Here is a 26,109-nt window from a genome sequence, read left to right on the forward strand (position 1 = left end):
AGCTTTTCTCAGAGGGGTCCCCACCAGGGACATCCTGGAGGCTGCAACATGGACATCTGTTCATACCTTCACCAAGCATTACCACCTGCCTATCTTCTCCAAATCCAGGGGAGGCTTTGCCACTGCAGTCTTGCAGGGCATCCTAGTCAGCCCCCAGTCTTCTTGACTGCCTTCACCCTTTTCTTTAGCTTTGGGAATCAACCCAAATGTGATGACCGCAACAGTGAAACATGAAGAACATAGTACAGCTGTGTACACTTACCATAAATGTAGATGTTCGAGTGTATTCACTGTTGCAGTCCTGGTGTCCCTCCCTCCATCTCCCTTCTCTCTCTCTCTTTCTCCTTACAAGGAAATTTTGGTATGTACTTTATACTGGTGGTATTTCTCCACCATAACCTAGCTTCCTATTGGGGGATCCTGACAGGGCAAGAAAATCTGATGTAATGGTGTCAGCTGCCTGTTTTTATACCATTGACGACCTGAGCTCAGTCTTGTAGTGACAGCAACTGACGCAGAAATGCTATGCCTCTGGTATTTTGGCCGACTGAGGGCTACCACTGGCAGGATAACCCAAATGTGATGACTGCAACAGTGAATGCACTCGAGCATCTACATTTATGGTAAGTGTACACAACTGTACTTTTTAGCTTCATTAATTTTGTATCCTGAAAAGATTTGAAATTGTCTCAATATATTCCACAACACTGTAATGTCCCTTTCTGTTTTTTTCAGGTATAAAATAATGTTATCTGCAAATAAGACCAACTTTTCTTGACTACCATAGCAATTATATCCTTGAATTTCTGAGTCCCTTATTTTGTATGCCAGTGGTTCTAAATATAATGCAAATAAACGGGAGAGAGGGCAACCCTGTGTGGTTCCTCTACTTATGCAAATATTATCAGAGAGGACCCCACCCCATTTAATTTTTGCCTCCAATTCCTTATATATCCTCCTAATCGACCATCTGAAGTTGTTAATCGTTTTCCTATTCATCACTGATGGGGGTTCGGTTCTGAGCCCTCAGAACCGAGTCAGCCTTATACCAAGCTTGCATGCACCAAAAACTCTCGAGCTAAGCTGCTACCCACAATGCCCTTTGCTCAGTTACCTCAGATCTCATTTGCTGCACAGCCGTATAGCAGCGTTTCACCGAGCTCTCCAGCTAAGGTTTTTTCAGATATATTTTCTAGTTTTGAAAAAGTTTTTCTCCTTTTAAAATGTGTTCTTGATTTTTATATTGCTTCAGCTCTACCCACAAGTATTTCTGTCTTACCATTGTTGGTAATTTCTTGGTATTTCTAACTTTCTACGTTTGTGGTATCTTGTTACCATTGTTGGTATTTCCTTTCTCTCTCCTTCATTTCCTCTCTTTCCCTTTTGTGCAAGAGTGTGTTGTGGGATGTCTGAAAAGAAGGGAACTATGGGGTTTAAACACTGCTCTTCTTGCAGTGGTAGACTACTGAATAGTGACCTCCATGAAGAGTGTGTGTACTGTTTGGGGGTTCCTCATTTGTCAGTGAAACCCCCCTGTGATATTTGTGCTAGTTTCAGTCAGCGGACACTGAATGAACGTCGTGACAAACTTATTTTAAAGGGCCTGATTGCTTCGCCTTTTTCGGAGGCTATTTCTGCGACGGAAGTCTCATCCCCTCCTCCTTTGAACAAGAAACATCCTCGATCAGACCCCTCTTCACCAGCCGGTGACAGAAGTGAAAGTCACAAGCGCAAGGCCCATAAGTCCTCATCTCAGCACCATTCTGCCCCGTTGGTGCCGACTACTACATCGGCTCCAAGCTCGGCTCCACCGAAGTTTACAGAGGTCGCCTCATTGGCGCCTACCCTGGCACCGACAATTACGGCACCATAAACGGCCTCGGTACCGACCAATGTATCGGTTTCTCTCTCTGCATCGACATTGCCCGTTTCGGCTCTTCTATCGGCTCCAACAACTACCTCAGAACTGTTCTTGTCATCTGCCTCTATAGTGACTTTGACTCCAAGCTCATTCACGGCTCCGACCATACCGTTATTACCTATTGCAAAATTGGAATCGTCAGTGCCGTTCTGCGACACACCACGGACCCGATACTCATTTAATGTGGACCCTTTTGCCGGACAAGCCTGCAGCCCCTTTTTGGACTGGCCTGATTCTCCCTCAGGGGCATCGGTAAGATCCACCAGGACCCTTTCCAAATTGGATGTGGTGCGCCTTTTTGATCAGCTGCTGACCGCCAGCGAAATTTCAAATCAGTCTAGACCCTGTCCTACTCCAGGCCTTGGGTCTATTTCTCCAGCAACCCCTACTTACTCTCCTCCCTTGGATCCCTCGGTTCCAATGCTTATCTACCCAACTTTTACTAGAGGAATTCCTTCCTTGGCACCAACAACAACTCTGTCTGAGGCCACGAGATCTCTTTGGGTGCCAGTTCCATCGGAACCCACCCTACCTCAGTCTCATGCTTGGGGGGGTGGAGCCCCCGGTTCCAGTGTTGGTTCCAACATTTTTGTCAGCCCCGACTTTGGAGCAGAGGGTGACTACCGTTCTGAGTTTGCTCTGTCCCCAGGGGTAGACCGTCTGGAGCAGGGTGTGACCCCCGTTCTGATTTTGTCTTCTTCGGTTCTGAGCTCCCATTCCTCTTCAGGCAGGCCCGCTTTCTGGGTGATGGAGAGGGTGCATGCTGCTAGCAATCCTCCTCAGTTGGTCATTCCCCCATTTCCTTCTGAGCAGCAGCTGTCAAAGGTTACCCCCCCAGAACTCCAAGAGCACAAGGCCCAGGAGACCCCAGTCCAGGGCATTTCCCTTTCTGAGTCTTCTTCGGATGTTCCTACCGAAGAACCCCCTCGGAAACGGGTGTGTAAGAGGAAACACATGGACTCCCCAGAGGAGTCCCTCATGGAAGATACGGACTACGATGATGGGGAAGTGTCCCCATGGTCACCTCCTGACGATGTCTCCTTCTGGGACATCATGGAAATCTTAAAACAGATGGGTGACTGGAAGTCCTCCAACCCTTCCTCAGAGGAATCCATATTCCTGCAGGCCTTTCGCTCTCAGCCCTCTACATTTGAGGTTAGGTTTTTGAACTTGCTGGCACATTTTACGAGGCTCCAGAGAGATCTTATCTCTGAACTCTCCCGAACCCTCGCGGGTCAAGTATCAGATGTAACATGAGATAAAGTTGCTTCCCAACTTGCCACCCTAGAATCTATATCTAATTCATCCATGAGGTTGCCGTCACACGCCACCGGAGCAGCTAGAGCTGCGGGTGTAGGCATAGTCATGAGACATCACGCCTGGATGCACATCTGTGACCTCGCGGACTTCTTCAAGTCTTACTTTCTAAATCCCCCTATCGAGCCATCTGCTCTGTTCGGTGCTACGGTCAAGGATACATTAGCCAGGTGAGAGCAAGTCAGTAAAACCTTGTCTGCCATTGGCCTATGCTTTTCCAAACCTCAGGGTTCCTTTTCAGGAATCAGAGGAGCAGAAAGATGTGGCACAAGAAGTCTCAAGGTCCTTTCCGAGACGCACATGGTGAGGACTCCTCCAGAGGCAGAGGGGGTTCCAATAATGGAAGCTGTCCCTTTCGGGGCAGAGAGGGTCCCCGGAAACCAGGGCTCCAGAGATTCCTTCTCAGGTAGACCATATCAGCCTCCTGAGGTGCTGCCCAATTGCTTTCCTCTGGAAGCAGTCGGAGCGCGTTTCTCTCTGCACCAAGCTGCCTGGCTCTCCATTACGAATGATCAGTGGGTGCAGAGAATCATTACCAGAGGCTGCCATATTCCACTAATATCTTATCCAAGACCACCAAAATCCCTTCCAGATGTTCCACCCAGTCAAAGGGAGGAGGCAGCTTCTGAAATATAAAAGCTATGTCAAAAACGAGCCATCCAATAGGTTACCCCAGATCAGTGTGGATCAGGGTTGTATTCAAGATTCTTTTTGGTGCCAAAGAAAACAGGGGACTGGAGGCCCATTCTGGATCTCAGCCAACTAAACAAATCAGTAGTTCTGACCAAGTTCCACATGGTCACGATTCAGTACATCCTCCCCTTTCTGTGGGAGGGTGTGTAGATGTGTTCATTAGATCTCCAGGATGTGTATTACCATATCAAGATGGACAAGCACTCCAGGAGCCTCCTTCGCTTCCAGTTGGGAGCCAATCACTACCAATTCAGAGCCCTGGCTTTCGGTCTCTTGATGGCCCCCAGAGTGTTCACGAAATGTCTTGCAGTGGTAACAGCTCATCTGAGACTTCAAGGATTCCAGGTGTTTCCATACCTAGATGATTGGCTCCTCTCCGCCCCCACCAAGCGTCTTCTGGTCAGGGCCCATTGCTACACACTGGCTGTAGCGAAGTCATTAGGCATCACCATACACTGGGAGAAATCAAACCTTCAACCATCACAGCAACTGGAATTCACAGGGGCAATATTCAACATCCAATCAAGCCTAATCTCACTTCCTCTCCACAGGCTTCAGAGACTCAGGGCACAAGTTCAGGTGATACTCTGTCGAAGCAAGGTGTCTGCAAGGGAAATTCTTCAAGCCTTGGGATCTATGGCTGCAGCCATCCCCATAGTTCCCTTAGCCAGACTACACATGAGATTACTACAATGGCTCCTTCAGGCCCAGTGGATACCCAACCTTCACCCCCTGAGCTCAAAGATTCTCATCACCAACATTTGCAAACAAGATCTCCTCTTCTGGATGAGTACAGGCGAAAATCTTTGGTGTCGTCCCTTCCAGGTTCCACAGCCCAGTGCCACGGTGACCACGGATGCTTCCCTGATGGGGTGGGGGGCCACTTCCAGGGAAAGTCAGTCCAAGGCACGTGGTCTGATGTAGAGGTCAATTTGCATATCATTGTCCTGGAATTAAGAGCAGTGCTGTTGGCGTTGCAAGCTTTTCATCCGCTCCTTCCATCTGGAATGATTGCTGTCCAATCGGACAACATGTCCATGGTCTGGTACATAAACAAACAGAGAGGGACCAAATCTTGCCCCCTTTGTCGCGAAGCCATGAGAATATGGCAGTGGGCGATAGCTTTCAACTGCTTTCTGATTAAAACGCATATCCTGGGGAGCTCCAACGTGATTGTGGACAGACAGCAGATGCATTCTTCATCCTCACGAGTGGTCTTTCAACCCGAATATGGCGACGGAAATTTTCGGCCGTTGCGGCCAGCCATGCTGTGTGCTTTTTGCCTCCCCTTCAAACACAAAATGCAGCAGCTACTTTGCCCTCATTCCCCCTCTCGGGGAGTCAACGAGAGACGCTCTAGTCCACAATTGGCCCACGGGTCTCCTTTATGCTTACACTTCAATTCCTCTGATTCCCCTTGTTCTATGGAAAGCTATTTGGTTGAGAAGCAAAGTGATCCTCATCGCTCCATTCTGGCCTCGTTAAGTGTGGTTTCCCTTCCTTCAACCTCATCTGTTACAACCTCCTTGGATCCTAGACACTCATCAGGACCTAATTTCTCACCCACAAGGGCTGACTCCCCCAAATCTGTCCACCCTCAAGCTGACAGCTTGGTTTCTCCACTTCCGTTAGTTGCCAGACAGGAAACCTTGTCTTTACCTGTCTGGGATATTATCTTGGCTTCTCATAAACCATCCACCAGGAAACTTTACAGGGATAAATGGAAAAGATTCTCTATTTGGTCATGTAATCAGAAGCTAGACCCGTTCTCAGCCCCCGTAGCCACTATTCTTCATTATTTGGCTGAGCTGTTCGACAAATGGGCCTCGACTTCTACCATTCGAGTCCATCTAGCAGCTGTTTCCAACTTTCATAATGGGTCTGAAGGATACCAGCTATCTCCTGTCGCCTTTGCAAGACCTTCCTCAAGGTTATTTTTCACAGCAGGCCTCCCATCAGACAGCCGGTAGAGGCATGGAATCTGTCCTGGGTTCTGCAGGCTCTCTCTCTGCCCCCATTTGAGCCAGCTGCGACATGTGATGTAAACTTCTTGTCATGGAAATCCTTATTCCCAGTGGTTATAACTTCAGCAAGACGATTTTCTGAATTACAAGCATTATGTATCAAGAGCCCTTATCTGATCTTTCATAAGGACAGAGTATCACTTCATACTAACCCATCCTTTCTCCCCAAAGTGATTTCTGATTTTTCGATTAACCAGTCCATTGAGCTCCCTGTGTTTTTCCCAAATTATTCTAACAAGGGATAATATTACCTACATTCCCTGGATGTTCAGAGACAATTACGCTTCTATCTGGACAGAACTAAATTATTTTGCAAGTCAGACCAGCTTTTCGTTTCCTTTGCGGGCCCTAGAATGGGAAGTTCAGTATCAAAAGTTACTTTCTCTAAATGGCTCAGGGATTGCATTGCCTTCACATATTCACTTACAGAGAGATCTAAGCCTGGCCAAATCAAAGCTCACTCAACTAGGGCAATTGCAGCATCTGTTGCCTTCCACTCTAGGGCCTCCATGGATGACATTTGTGCAGCTGCCATTTGGGCTAAGCCTCACACCTTTATCAAGCATTACAAATTGGATTTTATCTCCAGGGGAAGAGCGGCCTTTGGTTCAATGGTTCTCAGGAATGTACTTCCATAAGGGCCACCCAGGTTCTCCAAGTAGCTGGGGACTCGGTCCCATCAGTGATGAATAGGAAGACGATTAACAACTTCAGATAAAGAAGTTATGTCTTAGGATAATGTTCCATCTGAGTTGTTGATCTTCTTCCAGTCATCACGCCCTCCCACCGACCCCCCTCCTAAGGTTCGTGGTGGATCTTCTGGGTCTTTGTGGTGTATTAGGGGTTCTGCGCAGAGATGGCCTTATTCTTTCTCTATATGTTACATGCAAACCCGATTTGAAGTAACTGAGCAAAGGGCATTGTGGATAGCAGCTTAGCTCAAGAGTTTTTGGTGCACGCAAGCTTGGTATAAGGCCAACTCGGTTCAGAGGGCTCGGAACCGAAGCCCCATCAGTGATGACTGGAAGATAGATCAGCAACTCAGATGGAATGTTATGGTAAGGCATAACTACTTTATATAGTTTTATTAAGAAATGCAGATGCTTCCATTGCTCTGCACATAAAGTCCCAACTTACTCTGCTAAATGCTTTCTCTACATCAAGACCCACCAACAACAACGATGTTTTCTTAGTCTGCTTCCCTCTGTATCATCGCTGCTCTGTTAATGTTTCAGATGTTTACCTCCCCTCCACAAAATTACATTGACCCATATCTATCAATTTTGGCATCACTTTTGCCATTCATTTACTCATTATAGACATAACCACTTTATAATCATGGTTTAATATTGAAATCGGCCTGTATGAAGTTGGATCTGATGGATCTTTATCCTCTTTAGGTATTATAGCTACCATTGCTTTCTTCCAGGATGTTGGTACTTCTCCTCTTAAATTAGTGCTAAATAAACCTTCCAGGTCTTTATCATTTTTTTCCCTCTTAGCTTCCAAACTTCCACAGGAGTGCCATTTATTCCTGGGGGCTTTCCTGTAGATTGGTTATATATCACTATTTTATCTTATCTCCTCCTGTCCTAAATATTAGCAATTGAGCCTCCTCTACACATATTTAATACTTCCATAAACATTTGCATTTTTACCTTTTCTTAATTTCCATATTTCTCTGCTTTATATTGACTTTTATAGAATTTCCAAAATATGTCTAATACTTCTACAGGATCCCTTGTTATCTTCCTTGTTATATGTTGTCTAAGCTTTGTGACTCTTCTTTCTTCTTTCTGTTGCCCGAGTCATTTTGCTAAAAGTTTTTGTGCTCTAGAGTTATCAAAAAACAATTGCTTAACAGCAATTTTTCTAAACTCATGCATATTATTGAGGTAATAACTTATTTTCTGTTTAGCATTCTTTAGTTGTTCCTGTTCTTGTTCTTTGAGATTCCTCCTGTTTTGCAATACGTTTAACATTTGTCAGTCCCTCTAAATAATTCTTGTTACTTTTTAACCATAACCCCATTTCATTTATTTCCACCTTATTTTTAAACTCCATTTTAATTGTGTCCCATTCCCTAGCTATATTTTCAGAAGAAATTTCTATCTTCTCTAATAGCTCTTGAATAATTTCCACTACCCATTCCTTAAATTCCTCTCTTTTCAACAGATAGATGGGAAAACACCCATATCTCATTTTATTTCATTACCCTATGTTTTTATTTTAGTTTTTATTGGCACGTGGTCCAAAATAGTTATTGGATATGTAGCAAAACTTTCAATTAAATGCACATTTTCCTGTGAAATGTCGATTCTGTCTAGCCTAGCTGAGTTTTTGTATCTTGGGGAATAATATGTAAATTCACTCCGAACTCGTAGTACTGAATTCAAATCATCCATGCCAAATATTTTCATAAATTTCTTTAAACGTCTACCCTCCTTTATTATATTTTCCCTTCTGTGCCCTGCAGACCAGTCTTCATTGTTGCAAATCAAATTCCAGTCCTCACGTGTAAATAATATTCCTGAAAGCTGATTATTTCTCCCAGAATTTTCTTAAGCTCCATTATAGCAGGTTTAATGGAATATAAATGCATGCCAGTGTAATCCTCCTCCCTTGCCTGTAGCCCCTTAATAATACAAATCTGCCATTATTGTCTTTTTTATTCTTGTCTGTCACTATTGGAGCAGCTTTTGCTATCAATATAAGTACTCCACTTTTCCATTGTCCCCAGTGTTCTAACCATCCTGAAAACCTTTCTTTATCAAATTCAAAAGTTCAGTTCTTTCCAAGTGTGTCTCATCTAGCATAACTATTTGTACTCTACATTTTTAATATAATTCACTACTCTTTTTTTTGTATATATCTGTGAGATCATTAACATTTAAAGATAATATAAAAAGTGTCATTATGTTATAAAGTTCATTATGTTATAAAGTTGTTATTCCCATCTTTTGTTTGCAACTGCTTTTTTGTTAAGTGTCTGGTTTCAGCTTTTGTGTTACATGCATACAATAATGTTTGGTAGGTTGATCTTTTATACAGTTGTTTCTTGTCATATCCATTTGAGCCCATGTCACATCTTACAAAACTTTGTTTTATTGAAAACCCTCAAATGAAAAGCAAACATATCTTCAATACCCCTCAAACCTGTTAATACTAACACACAAAACTGTGAACATCTTCAAATATTGAAGTTTTACCCCCCTAATAGGAACAGTTGTCCAAAAATGACAGCCATACTCAAATTATACAGCCTGTGCTTCTGCTAAGTGCTGTCTGGTTTTATCTTTATTGCTCTCCCGGAATGGGAAATTGCTTGAATTCTTTCAGAAAATGTCTCCAAACCATTGAAAGAAAGACGTATTCTGTTTTTATTGCTCTTTATCGGAATATTTCTTACATTTCTTATAACATTTTCACATACCTGCAAAAATGTCCTTAAAGACAGAATAAGAGGTAGATTTATGAAACTCTTCTTGGTAAATAAGTCAGAACCCACTTTTTTTTTACTTTCCTTAAACAAATGAGAAAGGTTTGAACATCTTGTAAACAGATGCAAATCAGTGATAGTGCCCACCAATTTAGCTCTAGGTGATGGAGAAAATGCAAAACCTTTTGTTAGTACCAAAACTTTTGTTGAAGATAATTCTACTCAAGTCAAGCTAAAAATGGACATTGTCACTTTTTGAGAACGTCTGAGTTGCTTTGTACTTGCTGTAATGTTGTGCTTGTCTGTTATTGAGTTTAGAGTACTGATGCATTCTTTCTGATATCAAATTGCTGGCATTAGTCTGTGACCATTTCAGTGCAGCCAGAGCTAAAAGAACTTCATGACAAGCTTTATCATTTTTTTGTATCCACAAAATAATTGGTAACGATAGACTCACTGTAATGCTTATACACAGTTCACTTAGGAATTAGACAGACAGTACTTTTACTGTAAGCATCTTCATCTCTCAAGGTTTTTTGTTTTCCCACTCAACAGTAGTCTTGACATGCCTATCAAGCCTAACAAAAATGCAAAAATCAGTTGAAAAAGTGTTGTGATAGTGTGTAAAACCATTCTGCTTTGTAATTTCTACTGCCAAATCATTGATTTTCTTTTCTGCTTGATTAGGATCTTGAGTAGATTAAGGCCTCCTTGATTGTAGAATTCACCAAGTTCAGAGAATAGTGGTGCTATAGTTACTAACCTGTTTGGAAACTTGAATACTCTCAGGCCCTTCAGCACTCTGAGTTCTCACACATTCTTCAAAAAATAAGTTGTCAGTACTTAAGGACTTGTATTTAAACAAATCCTTTTCAAATTTATTAATGCAAGTTTTGATAACCTCATCTTTTCTATGTAATATATGACCAACAGAACCAACAGTGTGTGAATTGTGTGTGTTGTCTTTAAATAACTAATTTAAAGATTTGCATAGAACAATAAATCATCTCCGATATAATCAGTGTTCTGCATCATTAAACATCACAGCTCCATCTTCTGCATTCATTGGTTCATCATTACTGTCAAATCCTTAGATGCATAGCTTATTTTGAATGTCTCCATAGTTTGTTGTAAACCAACAAGTGTGTTGTTTATGTTTGCAAGTATTACATTCGGCTCACTTGGAATCCAGTGTCTAGTGAGTTGACTAATATTTAACTCCATGGTAGCTGAAAACTAGACCCACTTTTAATAGTAGTAGTACCTGAGCAATCCATAAAAACATCAATGAAAATGATAAAGTTTAGCACTTTCATCTCAGTATTAACAGACTTCCTCAGAATTGAACATTACACTACCTCACTTCAATTATTTATGTAAAACAATTCATGTGACTTTCACTTCCATTTATCTGAACCATGTTAATTAAAGCCATTGATTTAATGTCACTGAAAATATAATGATAATGAATAACAAAATTTATATTAACCACACTTTAAAAAAAGTTACTGACGGAGTTCAAAATGGCCGCTGTTCTGTGAGCACTGCTATCACCTAGGTCTCTGATATACCCTGGATTAAAACAAACCCAGAAGGCAACGCAGAATTAATAATACAGAAATAACTAATATCATCCAGCAAACAAAAGAGGAAGAAAATGTGACAGATTCAGCTCAGAAACAGCAGGATTAACTAAGATTTCTTTATAACAGCTTAAGCTATGTGCTACTAAGGCCCTGCATCTGACTGCAAGATTGGTAAAACAGTATACGGCAAGATGTCAGAAGAGGAAAATAATATGGAAACAACAATAACTAAGACCAAATTCTCAGTACTAGCCTCACCTGAGAAAGACACAACTTCAAAAAGACAAAAGACAAGTAAACAAACTGACAACTCTAAAACTACAAATAAATCCAAGTCAGACCAGCCAGCTAATCTGGAAGACATAAAATCTGTCTTATTACCTATCCAGCAAGCAATAAAGGACTTATCATTACAATTTCAAACCTTTGGTGACTCATTCAGCCAAATAATATCCAGAATGGAAAAATCTGAGTCCAAAATAATAGAAAATGAAATAAGAATAGACTCAATTTCTCAAAGAACTGATGCCCATGACAAAGAAATACAAAACTTACAAGCAAAAATAACAGAGCTGGAAGCAAGATCTTGAAGGAACAATATCATCATCAAAGAAATACCTGAAACTGTACTTCATAACAATCTAATACCAACAATCAAGCAAATAATAAATTCCCTGCTAGAAGAACCTGAAGAAATGCAGCAAATAACAATAGACAGTGCCTACAGAGCCCTGAGGGAAATGCAAACACCACTGAAACCAAGACCTGTCTGTATTAAAATATTAAACTACCAAGATGCAAATAAAATCATACTGGCAACAAAGAAAAAAAGGCACACTCACCTGGAATAATAATAAAATCTCCTTTGCTCAAGACCTCCCAATACAAATAAGACAAGCAAGACAACTAATATCTCCATACTGCAGGTTCCTAATAGAAAAAAAATCAAATTCCAGATGAAATATCCAAATCAGTTAATCTTCTACATCAAAGAGGTTAAATACATGGTCACTAACCCCAAAGATGCAAACAAGACATTCCTGGCCGTTTTCAAGCAAATTCCACCTTCAGAAGTGAAATAAATCCACAAAAAATGATAAAGGACCCTTGGGTGAAAAAACGACCCCATTCACGAGCACTCTAGCTGGGATCCAACTCTGAAAGCTTCCCCTTGCTGTCTAGACCCTTAAATCCATGATGTGAGCTATGAGGAACACAGGAAAAGGAAGTACAGCCTGGGTAGGAACCAAAAATTAACTGCCATTTCTGATGCGCGAATATAGGAAGGAGCCTCCTTCTGGGACATTGGTCTGCAAATTCAGTCCTGCTACGATTTTGAGGACTCCATTAAGACCAGTCAGACAAAATGGATTTCAGCAAACTCCAAAAGATTTTACTGCCTGAAAAATGAAAATTGATCTGCACCAGCTAAAAGAAGAAAACTGCCCCATAGATGTCAACCAACCTGCAAGCAAAACCTTGAAGAAATAAGGTACTGTTGAACTGAACCATTCACTAAAACAGTACACCCAGTACTGTGTAGGTGAATGAAAATCCAGCCTTAAATAATAGGCAATAAATAAACTGTCAGAAACAGGCTAGCTCATAGATTAATATTGGGGAAAAAAAAGGAAATAAAATTGTTAAATGTTTTATGTAAATACTATAAATGTGTTAAAAGATCCTGGAGAGAAGTAATCTCGGGAAAATAGTAAAATAACCCAACAATCTTGGGGTAATGTAAATATAGCCTTAATATGTTAACTGAAGCAGAAGGACTGTTTGGCTAAGCTGTTTTTTTTTTTTTTTTTTATGTCTCTATACTTCCTACCTCTGATAAATAGGTGCCAATATATTTTACAACCCACACAGATTGATGTGGAAAAACATTACAGGCACCAAAGAAGGCCGAAATCTGAATAAATAAAGGGGAGGAAAAAGAAGTCAAATGAAAGAAAAATGTAAAAATGACAAGATTGATTGTTTAACAGTATTACTATGGTACATATATTGCTATAATTTACTGAGGAATGTATATTAATATGCTGTTTTAAAAATACTATTAGAAAGAATTAGTCACAAGACAAAAACAATACATGCTGTACCTTAAATGCAATACCATAATTGTATAAATAATATGTTGGAAGAGGCTAGGGATATTAAGTAGCAGTGTTTGTTGAGGGAACTAGTTTGTTCAGCTTTGTCCACATTGTTTATAGTAACACAGGGGGGATACTATGGGTTAAATCTATATCTAAAAAGAAAACACATTCAAAGATTAGACGCAAAGGTAAACCATATAATGAACCTTCATCCTCCCCCCCTGATTATTCCTGGTCCAGGGATGTAGTGGTTAGGCACAGAGTAGGGACGGGGATAAATATATGCTTTCCTAAACCATCACACAGTAACACATACAAAGATAACAAAACAAAACTAATATACATGGCATATCTACGGAATACACCTAATAAATAAATGTGGGAAATAGAATCATGGAATGTTAAAGGGCTCCAAAACAAGAAGAAAAGAAAACTATTCTTACACTTTACAGCCAGCCTCATACTAATACAAGAAACACACTTTACTGCAGAGCAATGGGCAGAAATCAGCAGAAAGAAATGGATAAGTCAAATTATAGCTTCAGAGGGGAAAGCAAACAGTGCTGGGACTGCCATAATAATTAAAAACTAATTTAAGGAAAAAATACTTAAAACCAAAGCTGACAAGGAGGGAAGATGGTGTTACGTAACATTTAGTAGTCCTACAATACCAAAACCTATAGTGGTACTTAATGTCTGTGCACCCTGTAATAACCAACAACACTTTTCTATGTCATTATACCCAACCTTAAACCAATTTAAAGATCACTACCTAGTGATTGGAGGTGACTGGAACACATATCAAAACCCAGAAAAGGAAAAATCTAATCTGACCAAATCACATAATAAACAAGCCACATTAGCCCTTAATGAACTCAAACAATATTTCAAACTATATGACCCTTTTAAATATGGGAACAGTGCAGATAAAACAGGGAAATTCACATTCTATTCGCAATGCCACAAAATGTGGTCAAGGATAGACTTTTTCTTAATCTCTGACATATTCATTAACATGGACCCAACAGTAACTATACATACCAGGTTCTTTTCAGATCACTCCAAAATCACACTGAACATTAACTGGGACAAAAAGATATATTTAGAGAATAGGGGTCATAATTGGTCATTAAACCTTAATTTACTTTCCAAAATGGATGTAATTAAAGAAACAGAAGCAATACTAAAAATAGCTCTTACAAATATCACTAACTCCCAAGTACCAACTGACATAGAATGGGCTGCAGCCAAAGCACAAATTCGAGGATTGTTTATCAAAAAGCAGCATACTATAAAAAAATACAACTGAAAGAGGAGCATATACTGAAAGGGAAAATAGAGCATCTTGAAAAGAAACTAATAAATAACCCTAAGAACCAAACAGAAGCAGAACTTTTAAAACTGCAAAGGGATCTATATATGTTAGAAACCAGGAACCTATCTTTTTATGAAGCCAGAATGTTAGCCACTTACGCAGAAGAAGCTCAAATGCCATCTAGAGCTCTGGCCAGAATTATCTCCCAACACAAAAATGCCTCCAGTATATCAGAAATAAACTACAGAGACAAAAACTACACACGAAATTAAGACATTATTAAAACATTTGAACAAATATACCCTCAAGTATATGGAGCACAAATACTACAAACCTCAAAGGAAGATAGAACTCTTTTCCTTCAAAAACTGAGATTCCCTAAACTCAATTTAGACCAACAAAAAAACCTAACTGAACCGATATCCATCAGTGAAATTATTATAACAATCAAACACTTAAAAGCGCATAAGGCAACAGGTCCAAATGGACTCGCATCAGAATTTTACAAAGCGTTTTCCCCCTTGATAGCCAAACTACTATACTATACACACTGAATTACATAATAAACTATAAAATAAATTATATCCACTTTAATGCCTCTAAAACCATCTTTATATTAAAAGAACACACAGAACCCAAAAACACCGACAGCTACAGACCCATCTCCCTTTTAAATATAGATACTAAAATATTTACCTCTATACTTGCAAACAGAATGAAAAATCTGATAGAGAAAATAATTTCCCCAGAACAATCTGGTTTTACACCACATAGACAGACTAGTGACAGTACATTAACATTAGATGCACCAATGTCCTATGCTAACCGATAACAATATCAACATCTACGCAATGATAGTGGATGCCCACAAGGCATTTGATAGGGTTAATATAGAATTCTTACTCCAAACACTACCCTACTTTAATATACCCAAAAACGTCATTCAAATCATCTAAACTCTCTGTAGCAACCCATACACATCTCTATATATAAATAAAACTTTGTCAAATAGGATCCTAATAAAAAATGGAACAAGACAAGGATGCCCATTATCACCCTTCCTGTTTACCTTATAACTAGAACCACTCTTTCTATATATTAAACAAAATACATACCACAATCCTCCATCAATGCACAACTTCAAAATATACCTCACTGCATTTGCGGATGATCTGAACATATACTGCACTACACCAAATTCAGATATAAACAAAATAATAGCTGTAATTGAGCATTTCTTGACTATGTCTAACTACAAACTAAACCTCAATAAAACTAATATTTTCCCCCTAAAAACACCCAAACTCATATCACTAATACCATTGTTAAACACAATAAAAATAAAAGAAGAAACTAAATATCTGGGAATCACCTTTTTCCAGAATAACAAAGACTTCTACCAACACAATGTAAACCTTAAATGGCAAAATATAATGCAAGACTGTAAAAGATGGAACAACCTAAAACTACCATTCTTGGCCAAAGTATCAATAATCAAAATGAACATTTTACCTAGACTAATGTATATATTCATGACATCACAGACAACAATACATAATAAATTCTTCAAACATATTAATACCTTCATAGTAAAATTTATATGGGAACCCAAAAAAAAAAACAGAATCTCCTATCCAAAATTAACACTCCCCAAAAGCAGGAGGACTAAATCTACCAGATTTTAAAATGTACTACTCAATCATTAACACTAACAGAATATTAAGAATAGCTGAACATAACCCGTCAATGGAAAATTGGTCTCCTCTTTGGGTGACAATCTATTATAGATATAGTAAAGCTCTAGGTTTCAATCCCAAAGCACTTCCATTCCTGAAGCAGAAAGAAATACAAACTTATAACATTATAGAGCCCTTAAAACATTCTATCAACTTAGCGCAAAAACTCTTACAATTCTTGAACCTTAGACAAGCCATGACAGTACTGCAACCCCTTCATAAAAACCCAAATTTAAAAGTAGACAATAAGATGCTGGACTTAGTCCCTTTTCCCAGACTGAAAGATAAAACAATCCAAGATATTTATCCCTACCTTAATTGTTCAATACAAGAAATGAGGACCAACTTAAACCTCCCTAAATCACACATAATAATCCTAAGACAAATCAAAGAACTGTGTTCCAGTTACCTCCAAAATGTTACTATGACCAATAGTGACATAGAAACTTGTAGCAGGTTTTGGAAAACTATTATCACAACAAAGAAAACTATTACTAATTCATATAAAATGATAAATTAAATCAAATACCAGAAAGACCTCCTCTTCTCTAACTACTGGAGAAAAATTAAACCATCCATAGATGATGAGCAAATAAGCCAGGCAATCAATCTAACACTGAAGATTATACCCCTCAAAAAGTTAGCATACACTCAGCTCATGATCAGTTTGTTTTTTTCGGCTTTTCCCGGTTAGGGGTGACCACAGCAGAACTCCGGTCCACTAATGATTGGCAGTAGATTTTTATGTGCTGGCTTTCTGGGCCTAACGCACAACCTTCAATGAAGGAACACCCATTCACGCATATCACCACACAGAAGACGCTCAGTAATAATGCTTATTTTACACCTGCAATTCTACACATATTTAACACATCAAAATCACCTTTCTGCCCACACTGTAAAGACCAGATAGCTGATTTAATCCATGTATTTTGGAGCTGTAAATGTGTCTATAAACTCTGGAACTCTCTCAAGGTACAATTACAAACAACAGGTTAACAAACATCAACATTAACTTGGGAATTCACTCTATTACATATTCTCCCACCCAACATACCAAGAAAACAAGCAAATACACTTTTAACAATTTTCATAGTAATGAAACTGTATATAGCTTTTAAATGGCTAGATACGATAAATATCTCTTGGAAGGGTTTTAAACAAGTAGCTATACAACACCTTTTAGCTCATAAAATAGTAATAGATAAAAGAAACAAAAACATGAAATCCAGAGAGTTTTGGGAACAAACCTTTAATATCATATTAGCATAATTCATTACACAGCAACTTAGAAATACACTATAATGGAACCAAAGAACACATACAAGTTCAGATATTAAATAATAACTTGGATATTACAAATGTGTATACGGTCTTGTATAACTGTGGAACTAACGGTGAAAGCATCTATGTACATAGTGTAAATAGATATGTTGTACGACCTATATCCTGTGGCATTTGACATCAATGTATAACATATATATGTATATATATATATATATATATATATATATATATATATATATATACAGTCATGTTGTAAGATAGTTTTAATTTGTGACATTTATTAATGTAAAACTAAAAATAAAAATTATTGAAAAAAAAAAGTTACTGACAGTAGAGTCTCCTGTTTGTAACTTGTACATTTTACCTAAGTGGACATGGTTCTAAAATTGATTTGATATTTAAATGTTCATTTAACCCACGTGGTATTATTTAATTCAATAAAATGTGCCAGTACTATTTCTCCATTGTTAATGCATTGTCAAAATTTAGGAGTTTGGATTAAAAGGCTTCTGTTATGGAAGCTAAGTATATGTAGGAAGCAACCAAACAAAAGATAATACAAAAAGTGATAAACTGGAAGCTCTTGTTTATGGATATGGATAGCAAGATACAAGTTGTGAAAATGCTTTTAGTTTTTTACAGTATACAGGTTGGGCATATTTTATTAACCAGAGGAGAAATTGTGGACAATAATTAATAAAGAGTTGAAGAAATGTGTCTGGGATAGGAAGAGGGCAAGAGTTAAGTGTGATAAGTCGATCCTTCCAATACAACAAGGTGGTTTAGGATTTCTTAATTCCAAGGAATATTTTAGAGCTACACAGTTAGGGCTCATTGTACATAACACAAGCAGAAGGTTATAATTCCGAGTGGAAAGGATGATGCTAGAGCAGGGGGAAAGTTCAAGAAATAAGGAGATAGAATGATTTTTAGGTGCTGATCCTTAAAGAGAATAATAACCATATGAAATATTATATTCATAATGTAGCAGAAAGTATTTTTTTTCAAACACCTTTATTGAATTAGCACTTGTGACATAGGCAAATTTACATTCATATAAAAGTAATCAAACTATATTAACGTAACCAACATTATACTTCACATATATTGCTATACATCATGTAACCTAAGCGATATTACATAAATTAATTCCTGCCTTTTTTAAACAAGAAACATCTTTATTAAACCATCATAGGCAGTCATACATTTATATAAATGAAGACAAACCACACAGACATAATCCTAGTCACAAGCCTTTTACATCACAAACCATAATGACACACTCCCAGTGTTCAGTGTAGTAAATTGAATACAGAAAGCACCACAACAGGGCAGAGCAATGGATATCCAAATTAAAGGGAAACCAGAGGAACAGGAAGTGGTTGGTCAGGTGCCATATCAAGATATTTTGGAGCCTTCCACAGGAAACCAGTGTAAACATTCATTTGAAGCTAGACAGCAAGGAAAGGAACAGGAGACTGGAAGCTCTAGTGCAGTCAATGTTGAGGAGTGATAGGCCAGTGAGTTCCCATATGATAGAACAACAGATGACACAGGATAAAATTAAAGAGAATGTGCCACAAGTAGTTGCTATAGAACTTTGTATAGAATGCCAGCAGGAAACGGAAAACAAGGGATGTGCGCTCAGTATGGAAGAAAATGAGAGTTGCTTGATTTAATAGACAAAGACAGATATATCAAGATCAGTGAGAGAAATAGACTGCAGAAGGTTAACAAAACCCCAAAAGTCAGAAGCTTGATAAAACAAATGAACACCGTAATTAGGACTGTCCATAGAGATCCATGCGATATAACAGAAGTAAACCGAATATATTATTGTTCTGCTAAATTAATAACTGATAAAGTTCTACCACAGGAACACAAGGTAGCAAGGGAAAAGGGGGGGGGGAAATACCATCATGGAAGTATTGACTAGAGAGAACTATAAAGCAGCTAAGATGAGAAGTGTCATTGTTAAAATATTATAGAAGAGGGAATAGATCAACAAAAATACTAAGAAAGATAGATATGATAAAAGCAATGTACAGTATTAGAACAGACCAGGATCTATTATGCAGTATTGGAGATAAACTAAAATTTTCAAAACAGGTGGAAAGACTTAGAAGATACGAAGATAAATATAAGGGAAAGCACAAAATAAGCAATTTATTGACAACCCAAAAAGTTTTATAGAGAATTCGGAAATAAGGTAAAAGTAATTGAAAGACCGCCAAAAGAAGAAGAAGTAGATGCATTTTGGAGAAGTATCTATGAAGATCCTGTGGAACATAACAAAGATGCTAAGTGGAGAGAAGAAGTAAAAGAAAGACTAAGAAGTTTAAAGGTACAGGATATGAAATGGGATTAAATAACAGCCAGAGAGATTGAAACAAAGTTGAGAAAAGCCTCTAACTGGAAAACCCCAGGTCCACATGCAGTAGCTAACTTTTGGCTTAAAGTATTAACTTCTTTGCATGAGGATTTAGCCATGAGTAAGAACTATTTATATGCACACCCCGAACACACACCACGCCGGTTAACAAAAGGAAAAACAATGCTCTTACTTAAGAGTGAACACGCAAGCCAACATAAAAATTATAAACCAATAACTTGTCTTCCAACGACGTATAAACTATACACGCGAATTGACACCAACAGAGTTTATTTAGAAGAAAACTCAATTATGGCAGTAGAACAAAAGGGCAATAAAAGAAAGTCATATGGAACAAAGAATCATTTGTTGTTAAATAAAGTTATAGTGGAGAACTGTAAGAAGGGGAAGAATCTAAGTATGGCTTGGATTGACTACAAAAAAAATTTGATAGTATCCCACATTCATGGATAAAGGAGTGCTTAAAAATGTATAACATACAACCTACACTGATTGACTACATTACAGTAACCATGAAACAGTGGCAGACCACTTTGCAATTAAGTCATGATAAAGGACAGATTATTATCCCAGCAATAAAAATTCAAAGGGGGATATTCCAGGGTGACTCTTTGTCACAGTTGCTATTCTGCCTTGCCATTAATCCAGTAAACTGTTTACTTAACAGCATAGGCCATGGCTACAATTTAGCTCCTAGAAAACAACAAAGTCTAATGACTTCTCATCTTCTCTTTGTCGATGATTTAAAACTGTATAGCTCATCAGATGAGGAACTGAAAGCGCAGCTGCAGGTTGTCAAAACTTTTTCAGATGATATTGGAATGTCATTTGGTCTTGATAAATGTGCAAAAGCAACCTTTAAAAAAGGAAAACATCAGTTTGGGACAAGAATGTGATATAAAAGAACTTGAGCAAGAAGGAGTGTATAAATAATTGTGAAATGATGAAGGATCAGCAATAAAACAGGAACAAATGTGAATAAAACTCAGTAAGGAGTACTATAGAAGACTTAAATTAATCCTGAAAACAGCATTGACGTCTAGGAACAAGATCCAAGCTGTAAGTCAGTTTGCTGTTCCTGCCCTAACTTATAGTTTTGGAGTGATTGACTGGCCCCAAAAAGTGTTGGATAGATTGGATATTAAAACAAGAAGGATGCTTCATGCTTACCAAATGATTTATAAAAATCAGTTTATAACAAGATTATATATTCCCCGTTCCGAAGGAGGGATGGGCCTCCTTGAAATTGATTGCATGTATAGATCTGCAATCTTGGGACTCCACACACATTTACTGACCTCACAAGATCCAAATGTATTGAAAGTGTTGACACATGAGACTAAATCTAAGATGACGTCCCTGCTTAATTTAGCAGAAGCATATTGACGTCAAGCAGGAATGCAAATCAAACCTGAAGTGGATAAAAACCAGGCAGCAACTGAATGTGCCAAAAACAAAAGAAAGAATATAATGTGAAGGACCGGACGAGAAGGCAAGAAATATGGAAAAAACATAAATGTAGTTGCAAGTATAGAAAACGTCTGGAAGAGCCTGATCTTGATCAAAAAAAAAACACAGGAATGGTTAAGGAGAGGAGAATTCAAACCAAGAAATGAAAGGTTAATATTGGCAGCCCAAGATAGTGGGCTATTTACACGCTGGTTTACAAAGTCCATTGAACACGTGGGAGAAACAGACATAAGTAGGTTTTGTAAAACCAAATTGGAAACAGTCACACACCTTGTTGCTGGTTGCCACGCACTAATGGCAGAGGCACTGTATACTGAAAAGCATAAATATGTGGCAAGACTGTTACACTGGAGATTGTGCAATCAGTATGGTATCGAAGTGGCTGAAAAACACTGGAAATATGAGCCACAAAGAATCATAGAAAATGATGAAGTTTATATCACATGGATCACCCAATACCAACAGTTCAAAAGGTAGATGCTAAAAAACTGGATGTAGTGGTCCAAGAAAAGAAGACAAAAGTAGCATTGATCATTGAAATGGCCACACCCAGTGACTACAGTGTCTTGCGTACAAAGAGACACAAAGTCATAAAATACCTGGATCTGCAGGCAGAAACTAGAGGCATGTGGAAGAAAGATACCCAGACAGTTCCAATAGTAGTAGGAGCAACAGGTCTTATAAAAAAGAATTTACAATCATATTTAGATATGTTACTAATTCATGTAACACCCTACGAATTGCAGAAGGAGTCATTACTGGGCACATCGTGGGTGCTGCGAAGAGCACTTTAGGCTGACATCAAAGAGTGAAACGTTACTAATTTCATGAACTTTAATAGTACTTTTACTTAGGAATGGAATCCATTCCAGTCATGGTATTAGAAACCCAAAAGACTTGGAGAAGTTAAAAATTGCAAACATTATACATCATTTATAATCTAACCGATCTTTCTCACTCAAACATTACATAGCTCATTTAAGTCCTGCCGCCTTTTACACCTCATTGTTCCCTTGTATGTATTGTTCCCACAATTTCCATTTTTTTCCTATGTAGTTTGCCTTACCCTTTTCTAAAGATCTCTGTTCCAGTTGTTTTATCTCTGTTACTGTATTCACTACTTCCGGTAGGTAATCAAAGTCTAAACCAACTTTAGTAGAAGTAGTGAAGGTAGTCACATTGTTAAAACAACTGTAACTGGGATCTTTAGAAAAGGGTAGGAGCAAATTACATAGTAATAAATAGGAACTGTGGGATCAGTACATGCAGAGGAGAAATGAGGTTTAAAAGAAGGCAGGATTTGAATGAGCTATGTAATGGTTGACTAACAATGACTGGATATGTTAAGAGATGTATAATGTTTGCAGCCACAGTTGTGTTGGCATGGTTTGGAATGTATAATGTTTGCAACTGAGATTGTGTTGCTATGGTTTATTGTCATTTATATAAATGTAACATAGTCTATATCATACATGATAATTTAATAAAGATATTTTCTTGTTTAAAAAAAAGAAAGGAGTAGATACAGTTCATACTTTAAAAATGGAATATAAGATTGAATACATGGGTACACTTATTGCTTAACCTCCAGTATTGAGCATAACATTTGACAATGATAAGAAAGCTGTTTATGGAGATGCATATAGTCCTGAGCAGCCTTGCTAGCAGGTTTTCATTGAACTGGCTGTGTAAATATCAGGATAACCCCCTTATTGAACAGGTTTCTATGGTACTTAAACACTTTCCCAATTAGAGTGTGTTCAAAGTTATATCTCACTAAAAGGAACAAATGAGGTCTGGAGTTAACTAACAGTAGTAGTCTTAAAGCTCTCACACTGTAGTACGTGTTTTAGAGGATATTTAGGTGGATCACTTATCTTTAAGCCCCCTTGTTTGATTTATTTTGACAAACTTGGGTATAACAGAGAATCGGGTAACACTGAAAATAGACATTAAAATATCCCCAAAATGATGGATGCATTTATAGAAAAAGCACCTAATAAGGCTGTGGACTATATCGGCCAGTTTCTTCACTCTGAATTGCTAGTTTTCATGAATTTGGAAAGCAGACTGTAGTTTAACTGATATCAGAGTAAAATTGCTTTCAACCTTCTTGATAACTACAAGTCTTAAACTTGGTTGTTCACTGTAAACCTCATTTTTGTTGAGTTTATTTTTATCGCAACAAATACTGACATCATTACAATGCAGTAAGTCAGGAAACAGTAGCAAGTCATACTTAAAAGTCGTATAGTACATTTGTATGTAGAAAGTTAAAACATTAAAACATCTAATATGTAACAGTATTACTGCATGCCAATCACTTTTTGTATTCTTGGTGACTTTAGGTGTGTCTCTTTAGAGATGTATATGGCTAGGCCTGCTATGATCCATGTCATTGTTTGCCGGGTCTGTACCACGTCAGCGAACAAAAAAAAATAGTGAACGCTGGTATATTGAAAGTCTGAAAGCTGAAAACGGCGAAGGAATGAATCAGTGAATTTTTTCCCAGGGAAAAAATTTACTGGGCCGTTCTTCAGGCTTTTCTGTTTTCTGCACTGTGGTGCGATCTCAAAATTGGTGTATTTAAGTTGGGGAGGTGGGGGCAAAGCCCCCCACTTAATTTTGACTGCATACTTTTTTTTTGGATCAGCAATTTTTTTCCCTGGGAAAAAATTAGCTGATCTGTTCCTTCGCTGTTTTCAGATTTCAGACATTTGAATTCATAGAGCATAACAGCATTCACTCATTGAGCATAACAGCGTTTGCTATTTTTAACGTTCGCTGTTATGATATAGACCCTTGTTTACCTAGTATTGTTCCTATGTTCCTATTTATCTTTCACTCTCAAATCAAGAATTGTTCCATTTCCATTGTTGACAACCCCAAGGCATGAAGGTTTTCTGAGGCAAGTGACAAATATTATCCCATAGACCTGATGTCTTTTAGTGTTGGTAATTGAGGATTTCTTGCTTTTTTGGGCAGCTTCATAGTGGAGGCCAGGAGTACCATGGTAAACAGATACAGTGGTGCAATACTGACACATGCATATGCATTAAGCCAAGCCACCTCCACTAGCCCAGCTCAGTTGCTTTGCATTTTGTGAGTTTGGTGGTTGTCTCTGTGGTAAAGCATGATAGACTTGTGTCTCCATCCATGTGTGTTGGAGCATATTGTGTATGTATTTTCTTGAGGCATATTAGAGAACTCTAAAATATGAAAATTAAATAAAAAATAATAGCTGGTCAGTTCTGTGCTCATGTTAATGTGCATCTGCTCTATGTGCTGTGTGTACCATGTTACCACATGCTGGATGCTTATTTTAGCTCATGTATGCTGTACTAGCTATGCTAATGTGATTTTTTGGGGGTTGTTTTTGTTTTGATCCTCCTTTCTAACCATCAAGCTCAGCCCTCCCAGCTACCCTATGGACTCCTTCGTTCCCTGTTGGCAAGAGCCCTGTGGCTTATTTGTTCCTTGACAGTGAGTGTCATACAAGCTGAGAGTGAGTTAATCATCCTCAAGAAGGATCAAAAATTTTGTTTAAGGTTCAATCCCATTTATACATGCCCAACAACCTGCTCAGGATTGGGCATGCAGTGGGTGTCAGTGAGTGGGTGTCACTACTTCCACAAGTCACATAATCCTTCATGACAGTCCTGCCCACCTCCACTTAAAAAAAATAGTTCTATGTGGTCTCTGGTCACAACCATGGACTGTAATATCGGACAGTTTATGCCGACAGAGACATGCCCCACACCCTTCCCCAAAGAAAGTAGAGACAGCTAATCCATGCTGTTTTTCTCTTCTCTGCAGCCAACTCCAAAAGCTATCCATGCAATTAGTCAAACCTGGGTTTCATGGGTCATAGTTAGGGTTTTATCTCTATACACCTTTGCACCTGGTCATAGCCTGTATGATTTGGCTCAGTTTAATGAGATGACCAGACCTGACAGTAAATAATTAGAAGCTATAGGATGTAGATGAAGTTCTGCAGGATGTATTGTTTTTGTAACTTTTTACATTAACGACTAGATTGTACTTTGTGAATTTGTTACTATGTTTTGTGATGCTGTCTGCTTTGTGTTTTGGGGCTGGGGGCTATATTCTGAGTTCTTTCATGTTATAAGTAATGTCTGTTATTCATTTCTCACACTGTTCTCATATGGACCATATGTGGCAATAAGACCTAACAAGTTCCTGTGGTAATAAGCAAGTAACTACTCAGAAGATGATTTGTTACCTTGTGGAAGAGTTTCAGTGATAACTACCTCTCTTTTATTTACAGAATTCCACTGTAAAGCCAGCACCAAAAAACCAAGCAGTACTGACAAAAGAATTTCCAGTGTCTTCAGGGAGTCAGCATAGAAACAAAGAGGTGGGTGGTGTGTATGGAGTATGGATCCCTGTTGAAAAAAGCACTGAAAAGAGCAATCAGCCTGTCTTCATTAACCCTAAACCCACAGAGGTAAGTCACTTGTACATCATTTTAACAAATTGGTACTGAAATCTTTCCAAAACTAAACCAGACTTTGTTCTTTGTGGTCCTGTTTTTACTTGAAGTCAAATGGTAGTATTTTGCGGCTGAAACAAATCCACAGAAAGTGAGTCCACTGAACTCTTCTAGTCAGAAGACATTATGATTATGTTAGGAGTAGCATTTTTTGATGCAAATCACTGCAGCTGGAAATGTAATTTTCCCTACTGTGTGTGTTGAGATATATGCAATTTAGCACACACACACACCTATATAGACACACAAAAAACAAACACACACACGCACATACTTGTGTGTGTGTATGTATTGGTATGTGTGTGTATATATCT

General features: G+C 38.4%; 1 protein-coding gene across 3 annotated transcripts in view; it reads left to right on the plus strand.

The window, feature by feature from the left end:
* Window positions 1-26,109, plus strand: part of SON (SON DNA and RNA binding protein) — a 1,200,918-nt gene that overhangs the window by 578,187 nt on the left and 596,622 nt on the right. For all 3 annotated transcript variants that reach the window (XM_044072950.1, XM_044072951.1, XM_044072952.1), the window contains exon 6: window positions 25,571-25,750. In XM_044072950.1, the coding sequence (XP_043928885.1) occupies window positions 25,571-25,750 (180 nt within the window). The remainder of the gene's footprint in view (window positions 1-25,570; window positions 25,751-26,109) is intronic.

This window comes from Protopterus annectens, chromosome 5.part1 (assembly GCF_019279795.1).
Source record: "Protopterus annectens isolate FY-2018-M chromosome 5.part1, PAN1.0, whole genome shotgun sequence".
NCBI lineage: Eukaryota > Metazoa > Chordata > Ceratodontiformes > Protopteridae > Protopterus > Protopterus annectens.